General features: G+C 39.9%; 1 protein-coding gene across 3 annotated transcripts; it reads right to left on the bottom strand.

Moving 5' to 3' along the window:
* Nucleotides 1-793: 793 nt before the first annotated feature.
* TYRP1 (tyrosinase related protein 1) lies at nucleotides 794-13824 on the bottom strand. Of its 3 annotated transcripts, none has more exons than XM_048850044.2 (8): nucleotides 13653-13824; nucleotides 12848-13312; nucleotides 10487-10809; nucleotides 7986-8190; nucleotides 6763-6930; nucleotides 3466-3645; nucleotides 1739-1885; nucleotides 794-1160 (listed from the first exon to the last, which is right to left on the bottom strand). In XM_048850044.2, exons 2-8 carry the CDS (start codon nucleotides 13227-13229, stop codon nucleotides 955-957), a joined length of 1611 nt encoding a protein of 536 aa, XP_048706001.1. In that variant the 5' UTR covers nucleotides 13230-13312; nucleotides 13653-13824; the 3' UTR covers nucleotides 794-954. The 3 variants fall into 3 exon arrangements, with proteins under 3 accessions (XP_048706001.1, XP_074984886.1, XP_048706000.1); XM_075128785.1 differs by having other exon boundaries at nucleotides 13718-13807; XM_048850043.2 differs by having other exon boundaries at nucleotides 12848-13824.
* Nucleotides 13825-20523: the final 6699 nt, after the last annotated feature.

Here is a 20523-nt window from a genome sequence, read left to right as displayed (position 1 = left end):
GACCCACCGAAGTAAAGGAGGAACTTTGTCACACCCTATTCAATTAATTTTCTTTACATTGGTGGACTGGTGATTACAGATGAAACAGGGACTAAAAGGAATATTTACTGAACATTTTAAAAATATTTATTACTGTTTTAAGGAATTCTAGTTTTTAATAAAGAAAGAACATATGAAGCAGAACAAACAATTTATCGTACAAACAGTGCCCCCAGAAAGTAAAGAGAGTCACTGTACAATAGGAATTGGAAATCCAGCAATGCAAATTAAAAAGCCCTTTTCCTCTTCTCAGAATGAAAAATTTATATTCCCTCTATTTGAAAGTTGAAAAAACTTCAGTAGATAATTAAAGAGGAAATAAACTGCACACCACCTGAATACCTTCAGTGATTCATTGTGTTACAAGAAAACAAGCTGAAATGTGCTCAAAAATGCCATCTTGTACATCTTGATGGTACAAAGTGGTTGCATAATATACCACAACATCTTGTAGCAAAGTGAAGGTTGGGAAATTAGTGAAAGTCTATCAAGATAAGCACACGCTTAGTATTTAAGAGGTGATATACTGGTCCTGGAGTGTGATGAAAGAGGAGATTGGAGTTGAAGCAAATATATCAAGACAGGTTTCAGAGGAACAGCCGTGTTAGTCTGTATTCGCAAAAAGAAAAGGAGTACTTGTGGCACCTTAGAGACTAACCAATTTATTTGAGCATGAGCTTTCGTGAGCTACAGCTCACTTCATCAGATGTACATCTGATGAAGTGAGCTGTAGCTCACGAAAGCTCATGCTCAAATAAATTGGTTAGTCTCTAAGGTGCCACAAGTACTCCTTTTCTATATCAAGACAATTGACACTTTTTGTCCTTTATTTTAGGGCAGATCAGTTATTGGAATTTATAAAATACAGCAGAAGGAATAGATTCTATTGGATGTAGGTAAAAAAAACCCACCTCTTCAAACCACAGACTGGCCTGGGGTTGGTATACTATCATAATCATCTGAATACCGGTCATACTGGTCAGTGAGAAGAGGCTGATGCAATTCATCCTTGTTTTTCCTAGCATGCACAATACATGTAGCACCAGCAAAAATAATTGCAACCAGAACCAATGCAGTCACTATTGCAATAGTTATGATCTCTGTGACCTGCAGAGCCCGGCCTAGTGGAAAGGAAGCAGGAAGAGAGAGAGAGAAAAAAGTTAAGCCTCAAGAGATACAGCTGAAAATTAGACCAAATCTCAATATCCATCATTATTTAACAAAATGCTTTAGGTCAGGTCCACTTCAGTGCCTGTCATTATAGACTTAAGATGGTACCGAGCTACAAAGACATTTTTCTTGCAATCTGATTTATATAGGCAAACTCATGAGCCCATGCAGAACCAACTAACCTTACTGGAATTCCATACAGGCAGAAAAGTTTACTTGTGTGTGGATCAGGGCTAAAGTTTGACTCTAGATCAGAACTTCTTCAAAGCTTGGGGATGTCCAAATTTAGATGCTTGGTTCAGGCCCATCTCTGGTTATGATTAATTACATGCACAGGGTATAATAGTATGGTACAATGGTCCAAATATGAGTCCTTTAAAAGCCAGCTTTGGACAGGTAAACAACCTTTTGGATCAGTGTCAAATTAAAATTTCTGAAATTTGAAACCAACTTTGCTAAATGACCCACATACACCCAGACATACACAAAATGAAGAGAGGACAACATAATGAAGCTTTTAACTACTTACTTGGCCATTGAACATCATAACTGTAGCCCAGATTTTCTGGAGCAGGAACAAACATGTCATTATTGGTAACTGGGGGCCAGAAAGGCACCATGTTATACTGCCGATTATGTCCAATAGGGGCATTCTCCAGTGGGTATATTGAAATATCTAAATTGGAAAACAAGGTTTCATTTTAATAAAGAAATAAAAATGAAAGTGATTGAAATTCTATTCAGGGCATTCTGAGAACACTTGTCTAAAACAGGCAGAAAGGACAATATATTGAAGGCACGCTTACTTTATTTCACAGTGGCACCAGAGATCAAAAAGGTATGTTTCAAGTGACTGAAGAACTGCATGAAACAAAGTATTATTCAAATGTACATTTTCAGAAGTGACTAGTGATTTTAGGGCCCAACTTTAGACAGGGTCTGATTTTGAGAAGGTGGCTGCTCAGCTCTGGCTTTAAAATCAGACCCTTTAAAATGTGTCAAGTTGGTACCCCAAATTGCTAATCTCTTTGGAAAATGTAGGCCTATGTTTACAGAACTAATGATTGATTTCTTCCTGTGTACAAGAAGAGAGATGTGCATATAGATGGATCTCTGGGGCCAGGGTCCTTTTACTACAGTAATGAAAAGTTCTGTTATGCCATTTGATGTTACTATGAACGTTGAATGTTACTGTACAAGTTTGAAAGGCTAGCTGTTATAGCACAGTAACTGCAAAATCTTGCGCTAAATTTAAGTGTCTGGGGCTTTGAATTTGTCACTTGCTGCAATAGGATAGCAGTGCGTGATTGACCTAGTCAAATTAAAAAAGGGTCAGTTGGAGTCAGTTTTTATAATTGGAGCAGGTTTTATTTTTCTCATTAGAGATGTCATGGGAAATGCTACAAGATCTTGTGGTAAATTATGTAACCACTCTGTACCATCAAGATGTAGAATAGCTTCCCTCAAAATATGTATGGAAAATTCTTTCTCCCTTCTTGGGAAGCAGCACAAAAAGGGCTCTGTTGTGTGGTTGCAACAGATCCCTGTGTAAGGAGTTGTGGAGGGCTGCATTGCCCCAAGTGAAGCACAATTTCCAATTTTGTGTAGACAAGGGTGAATGCACTCTGCACTGACCATTCGGGTGGCACAGATTTGTCTCTTGGTGCACTGGCCCCAGTCTTGTCTACTTTATTCTTACCCTTTCTGGCTCATTTGCTCCCTGAAGGGAGCAGGAGCAGCGATTGTAAATTGGCCCTTGCGTGAATCATGAAGGGTGGATGGGTTGTCTTTGCATGTCTTTCTTGAACATCCATGAAACAGCAGATCACAATGTAACTCCAAATGAGTAGCGGGGGTGTGCACTGAGGTATTCTTTGGGCAGACAAGAAGAAATTCTCCCTCCCAGGCCACAGAGTGATTGTGGAACCCTGAGGCTTCAATAGATTACGTGATTTATCTGCCTGAATTTTCTGAGATACAATGTATTTGCAAAGGTTTCTTTCCTGACCTGTGCCTGACTTACACCAACCACATTCTTTCACACACATAAAGGGTGGAGGCTCAATGTGTGGTAGGATTCCCTCCTTAATGAGCAGCTTTTACTAAAAAGATCCCAATGTTGTTGAAAGTGATTGACATTTATTCCACCTTCACATCCGAATTGCAGAGGGTACTCACTGTCCACCAAGAGCCAGGTGAGCTATTCTGAATCGGTAGCAACTTTGCTAAGATCAGAAAATAACAAATGCATCTCACCAGGATTATGTCTCCTCAGCCATTCATCAAAAACAGCGTCAGTAAACGTGTGCAAGAAGACAAAAATAGGGTCGTTGGGAGATAAATGAGTTTGTCCCCCTGTTCCATTCAAAAACAGATGAGCCAAATTATGAAGGCTCCGAACTGCCGGATCATACTTCCCTGAAGGATCGCTGTATCCTGTGTATACAAATAAAGAGGAACACAGTGAAAATCCTAAGCTTGAAAAGCTTGTTCAGAAGCAGCAATCTAGGCTGGATGCTATTTTCTCTGTTGCCTTGTTTAATATAACTGACTTGCTCCTTCTCTACCTATTGATATTTTAAATAGGTGGCTGCTACACCCCCAAAAGTATGTCATTTTCAGATCAAAATAATCTTTGCAAAAGAATGCTGTGAGTATGGAATGAGCTTGCTTCTGTGTCTCATGGGAGCAAAGTGGAATCTAGCACAACAGTGGCAAAAATAAAACATTTTCTAGCATGACACTGAAACTATAGTTTTCAGCTCTAAATGGCTCCGGACATAATTGAAACCATCAATGCAGCCACTATCTGACACAAGTGTGACGATGCTACCATGTATCCTAATGGGCCAGCTGTTACTTCAGCTTTCCACATGTCTTTTACACATTGACTGCCAACACACTGATTTTGGAAAACTACCTTCTGGAGTAGTAGTCTCAGATTTCCCAGTGTAGATACCCTAGCACCATTAGCACTTAACATCTGAAAAATGTCATGTCAGAGGGTTTAAAATAAATCATAATGAAAATTCTTCCAACTTATAAATCTGGGGCAAATTTTTCAAACTTGGATGTATAAAAATCTGTCTTCAAATCCATCAGGTACTAGATAGTGGTGGCCAGTTTTTCCAGAGATGCTGAGCATCCACAGCTCTCAATCACTTCACATGTTCACCCAGATTCCAATGATGTATTCTTCAAGATAAACACAATGAGCCAGATCCTCAGCTATTGTAAAATGGCATAGCTTCACTGGAGTTAATGGAGCTAAAATGATTCATCCCAGCTGAGGATCTGGCCCATTATTTGGAAGTTAACTGTTCGGTAACCTATCATGGTTACTAGCCTTGTCTGAAATTAATTCTTTGGCATTTTACAAAGAAGAAGAGTTAAGTTGAGCAGAGACTGAAGCACATGGGGCCAATTTTCAGATGTACATGCCCAAATTCTTTTTTGTTTCATGCAATTTAGGTGCTTATGACTGAAAATTTCACTCTGAATTTGATTTATAGAGTTAAGATAGAAAGTGGTTTATATGGCCCAGTTGGGGTAACGATTGATAGAGCTCTGCAAATCTGTGGATATCCACTTTATATCCACAGATATCCACATCCACGGATGTAGGTGCGTATACAGATAACTGCAGACCATGTTTGTTGATCAGATGTGGATACAAATTTTGTATCCGTGCAGATCTCTAATGATTGATCTGTTCACTTGTTTATCCTGTGCATCAAGTTTGTTTGTTTATATTTATGGGAGATACTGCTGCCTGCTTCTTATTTACAATGTCCCCTGAAAGTGAGAACAGGCATTTGCATGGGACTTTTGTAGCTGGCATTGCAAGGTATTTATATGCCAGATAGGCTAAACATTCGTATGCCCCTTCATGCTTTGGCCACCATTCCAGAGGACATGCTTCCATGCTGATGATGCTTGTTAAAAATTAATGCTTTAATTCAATTTGTGACTGAACCCCTTGGAGGAAAATTGTATGTCTCCTGCTCCATGGTTTTACTAGCATTCTGCCATATATTTTGTGTTATGGTCATCTCAGATGACAACCCAGCATATGTTGTTTGATTTAAGAACACTTTCACTGCAGATTTGACAAAACAGAAAGAAGGCTCCAATATCAGATTTCTAAAGATAGCTAAAGCACTTGACACAAGGTTTAAGAATCTGAAGTTCCTTCCAAAATCTGAGAGGTATGAGTTGTGTCGCTTGATTTAAGAAGTCTTAAAAGAACAACATTACAATGCAGAAACCACAGAACTCGAACCACCAAAAAAGAAAATCAACCTTTTGCTGGTTGCATCTGACTCAGATAATGAAAATGAACACGTGTTGGTTCACACTGTTTTGGATGGTTATCTAACACAACCCATCATCAGCATGGACACATGTCCTATGGAATGGTGGTTGAAGCATGAAGGGACATATTAATCTTTAATGCATCTGACATGTAAATATCTTGCGATGCCGGTACCAACAGTGTCATGAGAATGCCTGTTCTCACTTTTAGGTGAAATTGGAAACAAGAAAGTGGGCAGCATTATCTCCTGGAAATGTAAACAAATTTATTTGTCTGACTGACCGACTGATCAAGAAGTAGGACTGAGTGGACTTGTAGGCTCTAAAGTTTTACATTGTTTTATTTCTGAATGTAGTTATTCTTTTGTACATAATTCTACACTTGTAAGTTCAACTTTCATGATAGAGATTGTATTACATACTTGTTTCAGGTGAATTGAAAAATATTATTTCTTTTTTATAGCACAAATATTTGTAATAAAAATAAATATAAAGTGAGCACTGTACACTTTGTGTTCTATGTTGTAATTGAAATCAATATATTTGAAAATGTAGGAAACATGCAAAAATATTTAAATAAATGGTATTCAACTATTGTTTAACAGTGTGATTAATCATGTGACTAATCACAACTATTTTTTTTAATCGCGTGATTAATCACAATTAATGTTTTTGATTGTTTGACAACCCTAGTACTTTCTCAGGTCTCACGCTACCCTGATTTCCACCCGGGCCCACTGGGAACGCTGGGAGTCTTCCGGGGCAAAATGCCTCCTGGAGTTTCCAAGGAGTGAAACCTGTAGCAACTGTGTCAACCTTGAAGAGGGAGCTATTACAATCAGTGGGACCTGGACCCTGGATCATGACCCTGGATCCTCCCCACTGATTGACCAGCTTATATCGCAAAGGCCAGCACCATCAGCAGCTCCACAAAGCTTTTGTGCCTCCTGTGTAAGGACTCTCTTTGTATCTGGGCAGGGGCTCAAAGGAAAGGTGAGGCTCCCCTGCACACACATACGGGTGTCAGACAGAGTCTGGTATTCTTCAGGGATCAGCCCCAAAGTTGTAACAGTTATTCACTACACTAAGCTAACAAAAGTAAAACAATTTAAATGGCCCATGTCCCATCACAGAGCCAATACTGCTGTTTAACACTGCAGGGAAAACTGGTGAGTGTAATGGGCTAGTCCCCTCACCCGTTTTGTTTTGGTTCCAGGCACTTTTAGTTGTGGTACTTGCCTTCTACTGTATTACGGAAACTGTCTGTTGAATTGGAATAGAAAGGAGGAGTGTCAAACAAACCAACTTCTAAACAAAGAGCAACATCCTGTGGTTCTGGGAGACGCTGAACCAGGGGCCGGGCAACATTTCCAGCAGGATTCCTTCGAATTGGACCACCTTCTGTGCCTGGGGGTTTGGGAGAAGAAAGAAAGGCATGATGAAGCAACATTCTGACAGAACAGTGGGCCAGATCCTTGGGATGGGCTAAACTTGACTTGATTCAGGATCCAATTTGGGGAGAGGGCAAAGACTATTCAAAGCCATCGATGTGCCCCCTAGGCCTGTGGGAAGTCGAGGGCCAGTGTATGTTAGAGTATTCAGTGTTGCTCTCACCTATACAAGCTGCAATGGCTCTTTAGGGCTGGGGATAGCTGGAGTGTAACACATTTTGTTCACACCCTCTTCCTGCTCCTGAAATCCCCCTTGCTTCATCAGGTCTGAGAGTTGGTTGGGAATCTTCAGCAGCCTAATAGAGTAGATTTCTGATTCCTTTGAACAAAGGGGCTGGGCCAGGAGTCAAGGATCTTGCTCAGTGTGCTTGTAAACCACTCAGTGTGGTGCTCTGTCCCCCTCTAGTGGTAGCTGGACCACAAAGGCTACAGTCTTGGCTAAGCAAATGCCTTTCTTTTTAATCTCAGGCAGTAGAAGCTCATGTATTAAGATCCAGGGATCTGAGGTTCAGTCCCTGCTATTGCCTACCCACCCTTGGGTACGGTTTGTTATGTGTTCTCCCCTTTAAACGTAGGTGTTATGAGCGTGGTTATCTGAGTGAGTTGGAAGATATCCAAAGCTAAGGAATGACTAGGTGGACACGACCACATTCAGGCACCAAAGTTAACAAAATGTATAAAACAGTATTAATTGTTCTTCTAGGAAGGATATACTTGTGGCTAACATATAAGAAAGGGAGTAAGAGTTCAGAATGAATTCTTCTGTTTCCCCTGGTCTGAACAAGCTTCCAAAGCAACTGCTTAACCCCTTTGTGCCTCAGTTTGCTTGTCTGTGAAACTGGGAGACAAACCCTTTCCTTCCTCAGAAGGGTGTTGAGAGACTTCATTCATTAATGTTTGCAAAACACTCTGTCATCCTCTGATGGAAAGTGCATTTGAAAGCAAAGGATTGTGATTATTTACTATTATAGGACCGTTCACTCAAAAAAATCTGTCAGCAGACAAACTTACTGTTACAAATGGTTCCCAAGTTATCATAGTCTTCTAGGTTTTCACAGAGCACACGCCACTGGGAGAAGATGGAATTCTGACTTATAAGAGAGATGTCAAAATTGCTTCGAGCGCCCATCAAGTCATCTGTGCAAATATCGCAGGTGTTTCCACCAGTAGCAAAATTCCAATAGGGAAGTGCAAAAGAGGGATCCTGTAGCATCTCCTAACCAAGAGAACACTATGTTAACGTGTGCCTTCACTGGAACAATGTAATATTCATGAGAGGGATTTTCCAAAATGAGTTACGAGCAGTGGCATCAGTGACTCTCAATGAGACTTGTGATCCAAACTGATATAGGTACTTTGGGGAATCTCATCCTACATGTCCCCATTAACAAAATCAAAGTGCTATGTTTGATCAATTTAAAAAAATGCAGCCCCCCAACAGTCATGTCCAAAAAATGTTTACCTGCTGTTGTTACAGATAACCCCCTAGGATTACCATAACTGAAAGAGAATAAAGACAAATATTTCCCTTAATTTCTCAGTTTATGAACTTTGGGCCTTTGACAGCACTGAGAGTCAAATTGTTACATTGAGTCACTGAATTTTCTCATTAATAGCACTGCATATGTTATCTAATTTGATCCGTAGCTTGATGCTTTCCTGAAGTATTTTAGAAAGCAGCCCGATTATCTGTACTAAGAACCATAAGACATTACTGCTGTCCTATTTTTTCCAAATAATTCTATTTTAATATTAAATATACTTAAGGCTAATCAAACATGATAGCACTGGCTTTTGACAAGCAAAGCAAACATAAAAGCAAATTACCTTCAGTGAACTACAGGACTACAGAGTAGTGGGAAAGACGATAAGAGGTTTGCTCTTTCAGTGTTTGGGATTCAGTTCCATTTCTGATTAGAGATGGGCAACTGTGAAATTCACTAGGACACAATGACCATCAAATTAACTTCACTAATGATGTACTTTACTAACCTATACTAGATTAGTCTATTAACCCATTAAGGGCTAGGATTTTTCAAGGATTCCATATGCAGGAATCTTATTGACTTCAGGGGAATTTCTGGTTTCAAAGTGGGTTTAGCCTTTCTGGGGGTTTAACTTATTTTAATTTATTCTATCTTCCCCTTTACCTTTATTTTTTAAAAATAGGTGGCCTTTACTAATGAGATGTTTTATTCCACTTCAGGTAGGAATTGCCAGTAGACAGTCATTACCTAACTAGTAATGACCTCCAAGTTAGTCATTAATGCTTAGTTTGTGGATTGATAGTTAAATTACTTCAAACACCTGTCTATTTTGGCAACATTTCTCTCTCTCCTTAAATTAAGATATTTAATTTATCACATGTATTATAAATCCCTCTTACTGATACATAACACATAGGATTGGAGGATTGGAATGTACACAAGGAATGTTGAAGCTTTTAGTCTATTTCCTTCTGTCCTTCCATTCTGATGAACCCAAGAACATTATGTGAAGGCTTCAGAGATCTGCAATTAACTACACAAGACAGAATTACCTACAGCTAATCGACCAAATATTTTGCTAGAAATCAAAGACAAAATATAAATCACATACTGTCATGTGCATTCATTTAATCGTCTGTGAACTGCTCACAGAAAACTCAATTTGATTATTTCCCCCCTAGATTTTAAGAAATTATGTTTTTTCCACACGTGTATTTTTTTCACTCAGGAATTTTAATAAGACAGGCAACCATAAATTAAAAACCTGAAAAGAACTGGGGGGTGAAACATCTACGTACTCCTTATATTCTTAATGTGATTCTGTATATCTATGGTGCTCATATTCTGTTCCATGGACAAACAGTGAACCATGGATTTTCTTCCTCATATTGAAACATTTTGAGAATTAAATGTTCTCACTGGGGAACTGAGTCACTGGGACGAGCGTCTCTCCATAAGCAGATCTTTCTTGCGCTTATGAAGTGGTCCACAGAATGAGGAAGATGGAGAACCACCGATTTATGTAATAGGATCTCCTGATTTGCTCTTTTCTCTAGCTGTTTGACTAATCACATGCCTAGGATTTGATTCTGATCTCACACTACAAATCCATTGATTTTGTTGGAATTATTCCTGCTTTCGACTAGTGTGAGTCAAGAATCGGCCCCCACAATTTAGAAGTATCATTAACAATTGTGTTTATTGCATAAATTACAGAATTTAAAAGGAAATATATAGGGAATACTGCTGTTTTTTAAAGGAAGCTTTGAGAGAAATTTTATAGTTGTTAGACTGCTATAGTTGAAATAGTGTTTCTACTTTTTATATGCTCCTAGCAACCTAAAAACACCCTCAAATGATGTAATATGTCTGATAATACTGGAATTGAAATTGAGTAATGGAAACCATCTAGAAAGATCTCCAATGTATCTCTCTGCACTGGAATGTGGGGGAAGTCAGTCTGCTCTTTAACTGGGCAGCATGGAACATGAACAAAAACAATTTCAATATTAGTGCAAACTTCACCTGCATGTCTCTCTCCAGCTGCAGTAGATGATACCTATGCCAAGTGAGAAATGCTGGTCCTTCATGAGAGAAATCCACTCCTCCAAAACTTTGCTGCCCTGCACCAAGGAAAGTCTTTCTGACAGAGTAATAATGGGACCACACAAAGTAGTTATAAATGGACACATTTTCAAATTGTGGTGTGTTGCCATCAGGTCCCAGTATCTCCTCATGTCTCCTGGTGGCTATGACAATATCAGGATGTATTGTAGTCTTGGCTTGGTGTAGGGCATTGACAAAATTATTCCTTTCCTCCGCACTCAGGTCCAGAAGGTTCCTCCTGACTTTAAGGGATTAAACAGAAGTCAGTTATAAAGGTAGTGAATACCCACATCTCATTTCACAAGTTCCGAGTCTATTAGCCTTACTCATTATAAGTACCTCCTTTTTCCTCAAGCAGCCCGGTTGTTTTCATTGGGGCCACTGTGGAGGTAGGGTGCTACTCAACATGAGTAAGGGCAGGAGAATCTGACCCATGACTAGGATGAATGGACATGGTGGAAAAAGGATTTAGTGCTTTTGGAAGAGTTATCGCATACTTACTTATTAATTATTATTAATTATTATTATTTGTTTTTAGATTTGATAGCAGCTAGATATTTAAGGGTGAGTTCTTTGTCAGACACACTTCAAAGGTAAATCCAGTACACATTTTTTCATGGTATCACTTTAACATAAATAAGAGAGTGCTATATACCGGCCTTTACATTATAAAGTTTTGCCTCCTCATGTTGTATTATAACATTTTTAAAAGCCCATCATTTTGATTGAATCTGTGAGGCAGAACGAGGGAGCTTGAGAAGCAAAAGCCTGGATTATATCGCTGCTGAGAAGAATTTCACTATCTACTAGTGGGACAGAGTTCAAGTTACCTCTTGAGTCAGAGATAAAAGTTCCTCTATTTTCCAGCAAGCAGCCACCCATTTTAGTTATCACAACTATCCTGAATTCTAAAACAACTACATTTCTATACACAGTCAGTTGTGGACACAGTGGATGAAATCCTGTGCCCACTGAAGTCAATGGGAGTTTTCTCTTAGTCTTCAGTGGACTTCTGCCAGTAACTTCATATACAGAAAAGTGTGCTTTTGATTCTTATGAGTTTAACTGAAAACCTAAACATTTACACACACATCTCTATATATAAAATACTACACATACACACTAACACAGAGAAATAGGCTCTTTAGAAATGTTTAGACGTGGTACTGTATTTAGTTACATACATTACATTATTTGCACTTCAAAATGTTTGATCCAACAAACTATAATAGCTATTTTGGAGCCAACAAAAATATATAATTCAAAATATATTATTCTATCAACCCATAGTTTAAAATTATTTGTGGTATCGATGATGGATATGCAAACTATAACCAATAACTGTTTTAAAACTGATCATACAGCAGTTAATTTTACAATTCTAAACTCATGTTTATTTCATCAGGGCTGTGTGGGTCTGTTAAAAGTTTCTTTTTCTGTTACTTGTCACTTTCAGTAGTTGGTACAGGGCTAGAGCCAGATCAGCTGGCAAAAGCTGATATAACTCCCTTGTCTTCAGCAAGCCCTGATTAATGAGCATTAACTTTTGCTTTCCCGTTGCCTGTTCAGGCATAGAGTTTGAATAAGATTTTTGGGTCTCTTGTCCTTTAGTTAAGCTTGCTTTCAGGAATTCAACTGTAAAGATTTTTAATTTATAATCCTTATTTTAACCTTTGTTTTGGAGTGTACAGAGCACTTAACGTTACTTTCATGGTGAAAATAAAGAGAGTGGATTTTTTTTTGCAGTAGCCACTGCTCACTTATATTATAGATCTATCACATCTCACCCACTCTAGATAGAGTCCTTCATGGCGCCTAGGTAGAAACGCTTGTTTATGGTTCCTCACACATATATATTTTTACAGAATCCAACAATTTAAACATTAAAAAAATCCCATGACTAATAATTTTAAACCCTAAAAGTATTTACATAGTTCAGAAAGTTAAATAAGAGAAAATATTACTAAATTCTCTCTCCATTCTTACTCACCTATGCATTTCAAACCGACTGTTATTGACTATCAATATATTTAGGGCCTGATTGTCAGAAGTGCTGAGCACCTGCTTCTTCCTTTGGGGTTTGTGGGTGTTCAGCACTTCTGAAAATCCAAGGCATTATTGGCTCAATTGACAGCCCAGTTTAACAGTCCTGTTGCAATATAGATTTCTAAATAGGGTGTCAGGGATAGTTTACTCTGTAAAGGCGATAGGAAGCCAAATACACTTTACACTTAGCATTGGTGACCAGCAGAGTCTCTTCTCTATTTTTGATGCCCTTACCTGTGCGGATCTGCTGGTTACAGGCAGCTCCACTCCAGCCAGGTCGGCAAGACCCACAGTCATAACCGGAGAAGTTACCATTGCAGCTGCAGGTTCGATTGAAGAAGCGTAAGGGCCACTGCTCACGGTCATCTTGGCCATCATGCATGTACTGTGGGCCATGGGGCCGTGAGTCTGCTATCACTGGTACACACTGACCCCTTCCTGAAGATGAACCACAGCGATCCGTACCGGGACCGAACTCCGGAGACAAATCCGGACAACACTCGCCACTTCTCAAGGAATCAACCGTAGCACATTGGCGCGGGAACTGAGCTCTAGCTTGGCTGAGCAGGGTAAGGAGTGGTGGCAAGAAGAAGCACAGCAGTATGGAGTGCTGCATAATAATAATCCAGGAGAGGTGGCAAGAAGAAGCCAGCAGCCAGCACACTCTGTTCTCTTCTGTCTTGTAAAGCACAAGCTACACTGAAGAAAAGAGAGAGAGGGAGGAGATAAGGTGATACAAAACTCCACACTGTCCCCTCAGTCTCAGATCCTCCACTCACAGACTTGAAGGTGCTTCCCAAACCATAATTCTCATTGCATTCCTTCCAGACAGATATTCTTTCACTGTCACTAAATAATGTTAGGGACTAGCATCTTCAATCCAAGTATTTCTAATGGTCTTTGATTTACCTTCACCTTTTCTGAATTAATCTGATCTACCTCTCTTGTTCTGTATTTAGTATTTCCCTGCTCTTACTGTCTGCTCCATTGAAAAGTCTATGATTAATAAGCTACGAAACCCACGGCCTCTGCCTTGTACCTTTCTCTGAACTCCTCTTTGCTGAGCTTCTGTTTTGTCTCAATGTGTTCTACAGTTGCTCTTACCCTGAACTAAACAGTGGTAACTTTCCTGTTTCTATCTGCTTTTTAATCCTGGCTCTGCCAACAGAGTTTGGCTTGGCCTTTCCCGCTCTCTTGTTCTAATCTGTTTCTACTTCAGTGAGTTTCCCCAGGCTTTAAGTATTTCAACAGCATATGATTTCTTTCATGCGGATATCCTTGTGATTTTACATGGTTTAGCAAAGGTCAGAGGCAAGTAATTGAAATCAAAACAGAGCACTAGTAGAGGCTTTTATTTTTAAGGAAGGTTCTTTGAAAACAGACTATTCTTTAGACAAAGAAAATGAGAAAGCTTATGTTTAATGGTATTCCTTTAAATGCTAAGAATGACATTTTAAAGGGCAGGCCACAACAAAGGACACAGACATGTTACTTACACAGCAAAAGGCTGTAATTTCACACAATGAATAGCAAGCAAATAGTCCATGTTCAGCTAATGGTTAAACCTGCTGAGCCACCATGGTCCCACTGTAGGGAAGACAGAGCCACTTTTTCTAGGTAATACTCCTCTCCCTGTGAAATCCAATCACTGTCATTCAATGCAGCACCAAGGTCTCATCCTCAGGTTAGGTTCAGTCAAGTAGCAAGAAGTGACCCATAACTCATCCTAGCATGTCTCTGATTGTTGATGGATAGAGAACTCTCATAGCTCAACTTTATGCAATTTTGAGCAATCAGTCATGGTGTATCACATTTGTCGAAAATTAGTTTTATGCTAAAGTTGCTTCAAGATCACTCCTGCCAGCATGGGACATATCCTGAGATCCTTCCATAATATTTACTCAGTCCTTCTCAGGTAAATTTCCCTTTGACCAAAACTGACTTTACTCAGTCATCCCCTCTCTTCCGAATCCCCTCCTCACCCACCCCTGTTGTCAGGAAGAGGACAGCCTGCGGCAAGATGGGAAGTTCTGACAGGAAAAGGCATCAAGATAACATGTAACATTTTCTGGGAAACAATTCAAAGGTGGTGTACCTGGTAGATAGCAGAAATTGCTGCCCCATCCCTTCTTCCCTTCTGTGGATATGCAAGCCTCAGGATGAGAGCTCATTTACTGAAACTATTGTTCCTATCACTGCCAGGTAAGTGTGGATATTCCCAATAAGCCTTAAGCCTATGAGTCCTATGACCCAGTCAAGACCCATGAACTCTTACTCAATTAACTGTGACCCTCAAGTGCTCCTCTGCATTCTGCCATTTGCAGCAGACCAGTGCCAATTACTAACATTACAAGGGCTTCCATTATGTTCTCTCCTTTTCCATCTTGCTCACTCCCTATCTTCTCCCTTCTAATCTATCTGCTTTTTTTTAAATCAATCCTGCAACCCTAACTCCTGAAATCCTAAATCTTGCTCCCTCAAAACAGTGCACAGAAGTACTACTTTATGTATTTTGGCTGAAGGTGTCTTCCCCCTATGCTGGCAGGCACAGGGTAGAACTTTTCTACAGCCGCTCCACGTGTGGATTTTGGTCAGCGGATTTATGTGCATTTCATGTTCCCAAATCTCCCCTCTGCAGACCTGATACAGAGATTGTAGCAGAGCTGCATTCTGTGGTACACCCCAAACACACACAGTTATCTTTCATAAACATAAATTGGTTCGTCTCTAAGGTGCCACAAGTCCTCCTTTTCTTTTTGCCAATACAGACTAACACGGCTGCTCCTCTGAAACCTCTGGTACTGTTGCTCTTGGATCCTCCTACTGCCCTTCTGGGTTTGGAGGATTTGGCCCTAGAGATTATACTAACGCACTACATTTGAGTTTCACATGTAGTTTCACTAGAACAATTTTTATATTGTAACATCACTCAAGTGTAGGAATACACTTGGGGCATGCACCTGTGCGTGTATTTTCACATATGGATTTTGGGTCTCAATTCAAAAGTAGCTGACTCACTGATTAAATCGATCTTCCTCTTTTACAGGCATATTGTCATTGGATTCATCATTGATTGTTTCTGCTGTTTCGCTGTCTTCGCGGCTCTCAGTTGCAATAGTGGGGAAAAAGGGTAGAGGAGGTGATCCAAGTTGTTTAGCTGGAGTTTTATGTGTGGTCCTTAATGAACACGCTAATCAAATTTTTCCTCATAAAGTTAACATACAAAGTGTCACCCATATTCAAACCCTGGACATATTTTTTTATCATTTTCTTCATTAATCAGAACCCCATGGGTAAGTTGCTGGGAGCATGAGCATCCTAGGCTGATTCAGAGGCTGCTACTGTGTTAGATAAGAAAGGAGGAGGAAGAGGTGGAATGGCGCATGACTTCGTCCTGTGGTTACATGGCAATTCACCCCAGAAAAAAAGTAGATGGCATTGGTGTTGCCTTGTCACCCTATCTTAGGGTTTCTGCTGGTAAGAGGGCAACACTGGTTTATGCCAGTCCAGATTGGCATAGAAACCTTCTGGTTGCATGCCTATTGCTCTTGTATGGCTGTGATGCATCCTCCCAAACCGCCAGCTATGGTGCCTTCAGAGCCAGTGCTGCTCATTCTTTGGTATATAGAGTTTCTGGCTTGGGGCATCTGGTATGAAGTTTGGGCAATTTGGGGCCCTTTTTCTTTTTATGCTTTTTATTTTTCTTTTAAAAGCATTTTAAAGGAAATCTTGGTGATTATGAAGTTTAAAAAACACTAAGCTAGAATAATGTCTCTGATTGTAACAACTTTAGTTTTGGTCAAATATTTGGATGTAAATAACTTGAAAATGGTTTCCTTCAGTATTAAAAGTACAGTACGTATTACTGGAGGCCAAGGAGCTTTACTTTCAGGAAGTAGTATAATATTCTTACGAAGGTTGAACAAACTATGTCTCATATGTCTGGAGAGGCCAAGGTGGCAGCAAGGGTGCCATTCAGTATGTTCCCCAGTACCTTTTTGGTTTAAAAACACGTGGTTGGTTCTGCATATTTTTATTTTTTTTTAATTGTTGCTTACCTGCTTTCTTGCCTGCCTGGAACTGAAAGTGATGAAATATCATGAGCAAGGCTGTGTCCCCAAGAAATCAAGCCTATTTTTTTCAGACTAAATATATATACAGGAGGATGGAAAAAACTTCTGGGTGTTTGTGAAATGAACCAAACTTCAGACCCATTTGATAATCTCCTGTTACCAAAGCTTACCATGATTAATGACCCATCTGTTCCTGAAGCAATGCAAGGCCATTTCCAGAAACAGCATTGCTTTTGAGTTTCAAATGGAGCACAGTTTCCTGAAATGCTGACACAGGGATTTAAGGCACAGACAAGCCAGTGACAGCCATAAGAGTTTTCAAATGACTTTAATGTGTCATATGCATTTACAAATATGTTTCAGGCTCCCATCTTGACAGCCCCAATATTTTAAAAGCTCATCACGCTCTTTTATTCTCTCAGTTTCCACATTTTTCTTTAGCTACTTTTGAAGGCATTTCTCATGAACTGTGGAAGTCAAGAAAAAAAATGTGACACCTCTGGCTATTCACAACACAGAAGGAGTTTTTCGCATGCAACACAATGGCTAGTATTCATCGATGCCAGTACTTGACAGCATAAATATATAATCTCCTGTCACATGCTTCTACGCCATTAGGGAAATACGCTTGTCACTGAGGTCATGGATCCTGTGATTTTGTTGTTGTTGTCTTATTTTATAAAAATTGGCACTTCTTCCCTGATGTGAAGCTATTTGCCAAAGGAGTGCTGCTTCTGCTTCACTTTTCTTCATCTCTGCCTTTTTTCTGTTTGTTTACGTCCATATTTCTTTTTCTGATTCTTTTGACCTCATTCCTCCTTCTGCTTGTACTTTTAGTACTCCATCTTCGTATTCTAAAGTCATTTTCTGCGTTCCTCAAGATCATAAGACCTTTCTTTTGAACCCAGGTTGTTTCTCCACGTTCTCTCTGAAAGGCTCCAGAAACTCTTCTTTCTGCTTCCAAACCATATTGGGTGTGTGTTTAACTGGCCATTCTGAATCTTTATCCCATCTTTCACTCCTGTAGATCTGGGACCTAAGGTCCCTCCTTCCCTAAACAGGGCCTGATTCTCATCTCATTAACACCATAGTTAAGAGTGACAGCTGAAATAAGAGTTACAGGACCAGATCCTCAGCTCATGTCCACTGAAATCAATGGACCTATACCAATTTACATCAGCTGAGGATTTGGCCCGTGGTGTATAAAACCAATATAAATTAGATCATTAAGGGGTTGTAATGGGGTCTAAAACTTGCATACTGAGCATAGACAGAGGAGGCAAAAAGAGCCTCTCCTGTTTACAAGCAAGCAGCTTGATAACACCCCATACAGATGCCAGAGCTGCCAATCTTGGAGGCAGGCACCCATAGCTGCAAACAATAGAGAAAACAAGACCTGCTATACAGGAGAAAGTACAGAGATGGAAGAGGGGGTAGAAAGGCCTGAGATAGCAAAGTGGTGAGAGCCCTTGCACCAGTCAGCCTCCATGATATTACTTCATACACCTTGTCTTTTTAATATCCTGGGACCAGCATGGCTACAGCAACTCTGCATCCAAGAAAACAGCAAGCCCTAAAATTGAACTGCTGATAGATTTAATTGGAAGTGAAGGTCCAGGAACTGACCTGTGAGCAAACAAAGTAGGGCCAGTCAGGAGAAGCAGAGACCCCTTGCAAGACCGTATCAGGAGACAGTGACTCTGTTGGAGCCCCTTGTTAACTTGGTTGTGCCTCTTCAGCAGCTTTTCCCTCCCAACCTCTTTCTCTCAGCTCCAGGATCATCCTCCACTACCAGCCTAAACCTTGCTGTTCTTCTTCTTGTCAGCAACATGTACCTGTGCTAACATACCGCACCATGCCACTGCCACCCATTCATAAACAGTCAGTTCTTGAAGAATCAGGATGCAGCTACAGAGTGTGAAATTCCATCATATAATGTCACTGCTCAATGACATAAACTTGATGTGCCTAGAATTTGGGAATTGAAGCTAGGATTTTCAAAGGGCCCTAAGAGAGTTGGGTATCCAATTCCCTTTGACTTTCAGTGGATACTTGGCTCCTGACTCCTTTGAAAATCCCTGCCTCCCAGAAACCTTTGCACAAGCTTCAGTTCTTAGAAGTCAGTTTATAATCTATATAATCTGAACGGAGATGTAATTCACAAAGCTATTAATTTAGAATATGAGAACATCCATCCCAGAACACATGAAAAGGCATATAATTGTAAGGATATATTCCCATGTCTTTCTTGTTGCTGTAAAGATCGTCATTAGGAAAGAGATCTTTATTAGCTCTACTTGTGCTGAGTAGTGAGTGAAACAAATTTGTCCCTGCAGGTAGATCATCTTTTTAGACTTCACTAATTCTAGTGGGCTGGGGCTTAATTATACATATGTATCCCTATTTACTTTACACTGCTGTGTATTTTTAACTTCGTTGGCATTTCTTGTTCACTTTATTTGGTACATTGATTTTGCAAACCAAGGCAGTGAACAAGAAATACAGAACTGTGTGCATCTCCTTTTACTGTAAAATGTGCAAGCATATGTAGAAAGTGCATACAAAGTATATAGTTTACTTCATTTTTCTTTTTCTAGCACATACTAAGCAATACATAGTTAAAACAACAGTCTTTAGGACTAGAAAGACAGCTGCAGAGATTGCTTTTGAAACATGGACAGCTGGTGTAAACACTGGAGTCTCATTAGCAGACTCTGTGAATGTAGAAACACTCCAAGTAGTTATAATAAGTGATGAAATGGCATAGAAATAAAAACACTGACTTTAATAAGAGTTACAGAACTAAAACCCTGTTCCTCGCTTTGAAAATATAACACATGGAGAAGTCACTGTCAGAAACCAGTTACTCAGTTCAGCACACATAATGGTGTTGACACATGGTGTTTCAGACCTTATCAATGTTAAATACCCAAAACACAAAGCTGTGTACTCACAACTGGGCTATAAAAGTCTCATTTCTCCATAGTGCTCACATCCAAACCCCATGCTCTTGGCAAACCTACTTCCTACTACATTGGTGGGTGCAGCTGCACCCTTTCCACTATTGTGAGCCATAAAATATTTACAAAAATAAAAGGAGGACTTGTGGCACCTTAGAGACTAACAAATTTATTTGAGCATAAGCTTTTGTGAGCTACAGCTCACTTCATCAGATGCATTCAGTGGAAAATACAGTGGGGAGATTTATATACACAGAGAACATGAAACAATGGGTGTTACCATATACACTATAAGGAGAAAAGGAGTACTTGTGGCACCTTAGAGACTAACAAATTTATTGGTTCCTTCCCCACTCTGAACTCTAAGGTACAGATGTGGGGACCTGCATGAAAGGCTCCCTAAGCTTATTCTTACCAACTTAGGTTAAAACTTCCCCAAGGTACAAACTTTTACCTTTTGTCCTTGGACCTTATGCTGGCACCACCAAGCGTGTTAAACAAAGAACAGGGAAAGAGCCCACTTGGAGAGTGATCAGGTAAGGTGAGCTACTACCAGCAGGAGAGCGGAGGGTGGGGGGTGGGAGGGGGCAGGGAAACCTTTTGTAGTGATAATCAAGGTGGGCCATTTCCAGCAGTTGACAAGAATGTCTGAGGAACAGCAGGGGGTGGGGGGGAATAAACATTGGGAAATAGTTTTACTTTGTGTAATGACACATCCACTCCCAGTCTTTATTCAAGCCTAAGTTAATTGTATCCAGTTTGCAAATTAATTCCAATTCAGCAGTCTCTCCTTGGAGTCTGTTTTTGAAGTTTTTTTGTTGAAGAATTGCCACTTTTAGGCTGTAATCGAGTGACCAAAGAGATACAGTGTGACCCA

The sequence above is a fragment of the Caretta caretta genome, chromosome 5 (assembly GCF_965140235.1).
Source record: "Caretta caretta isolate rCarCar2 chromosome 5, rCarCar1.hap1, whole genome shotgun sequence".
NCBI lineage: Eukaryota > Metazoa > Chordata > Testudines > Cheloniidae > Caretta > Caretta caretta.
This window is presented reverse-complemented; position numbering and strand designations above follow the sequence as displayed.

Excerpts from the sequence above, each read along its gene's own strand:
- TYRP1 (XM_048850043.2), bottom strand. The coding sequence starts at position 13,229 with ATGCAGCACTCCATACTGCTGTGCTTCTTCTTGCCACCACTCCTTACC. Across the intron at positions 10,810-12,847 it reads TAACCAGCAGATCCGCACAG|TCAGGAGGAACCTTCTGGAC; the intron begins GTAAGGGCATCA and ends AATCCCTTAAAG. Across the intron at positions 8,191-10,486 it reads AGCTGGAGAGAGACATGCAG|GAGATGCTACAGGATCCCTC; the intron begins GTGAAGTTTGCA and ends TCTCTTGGTTAG.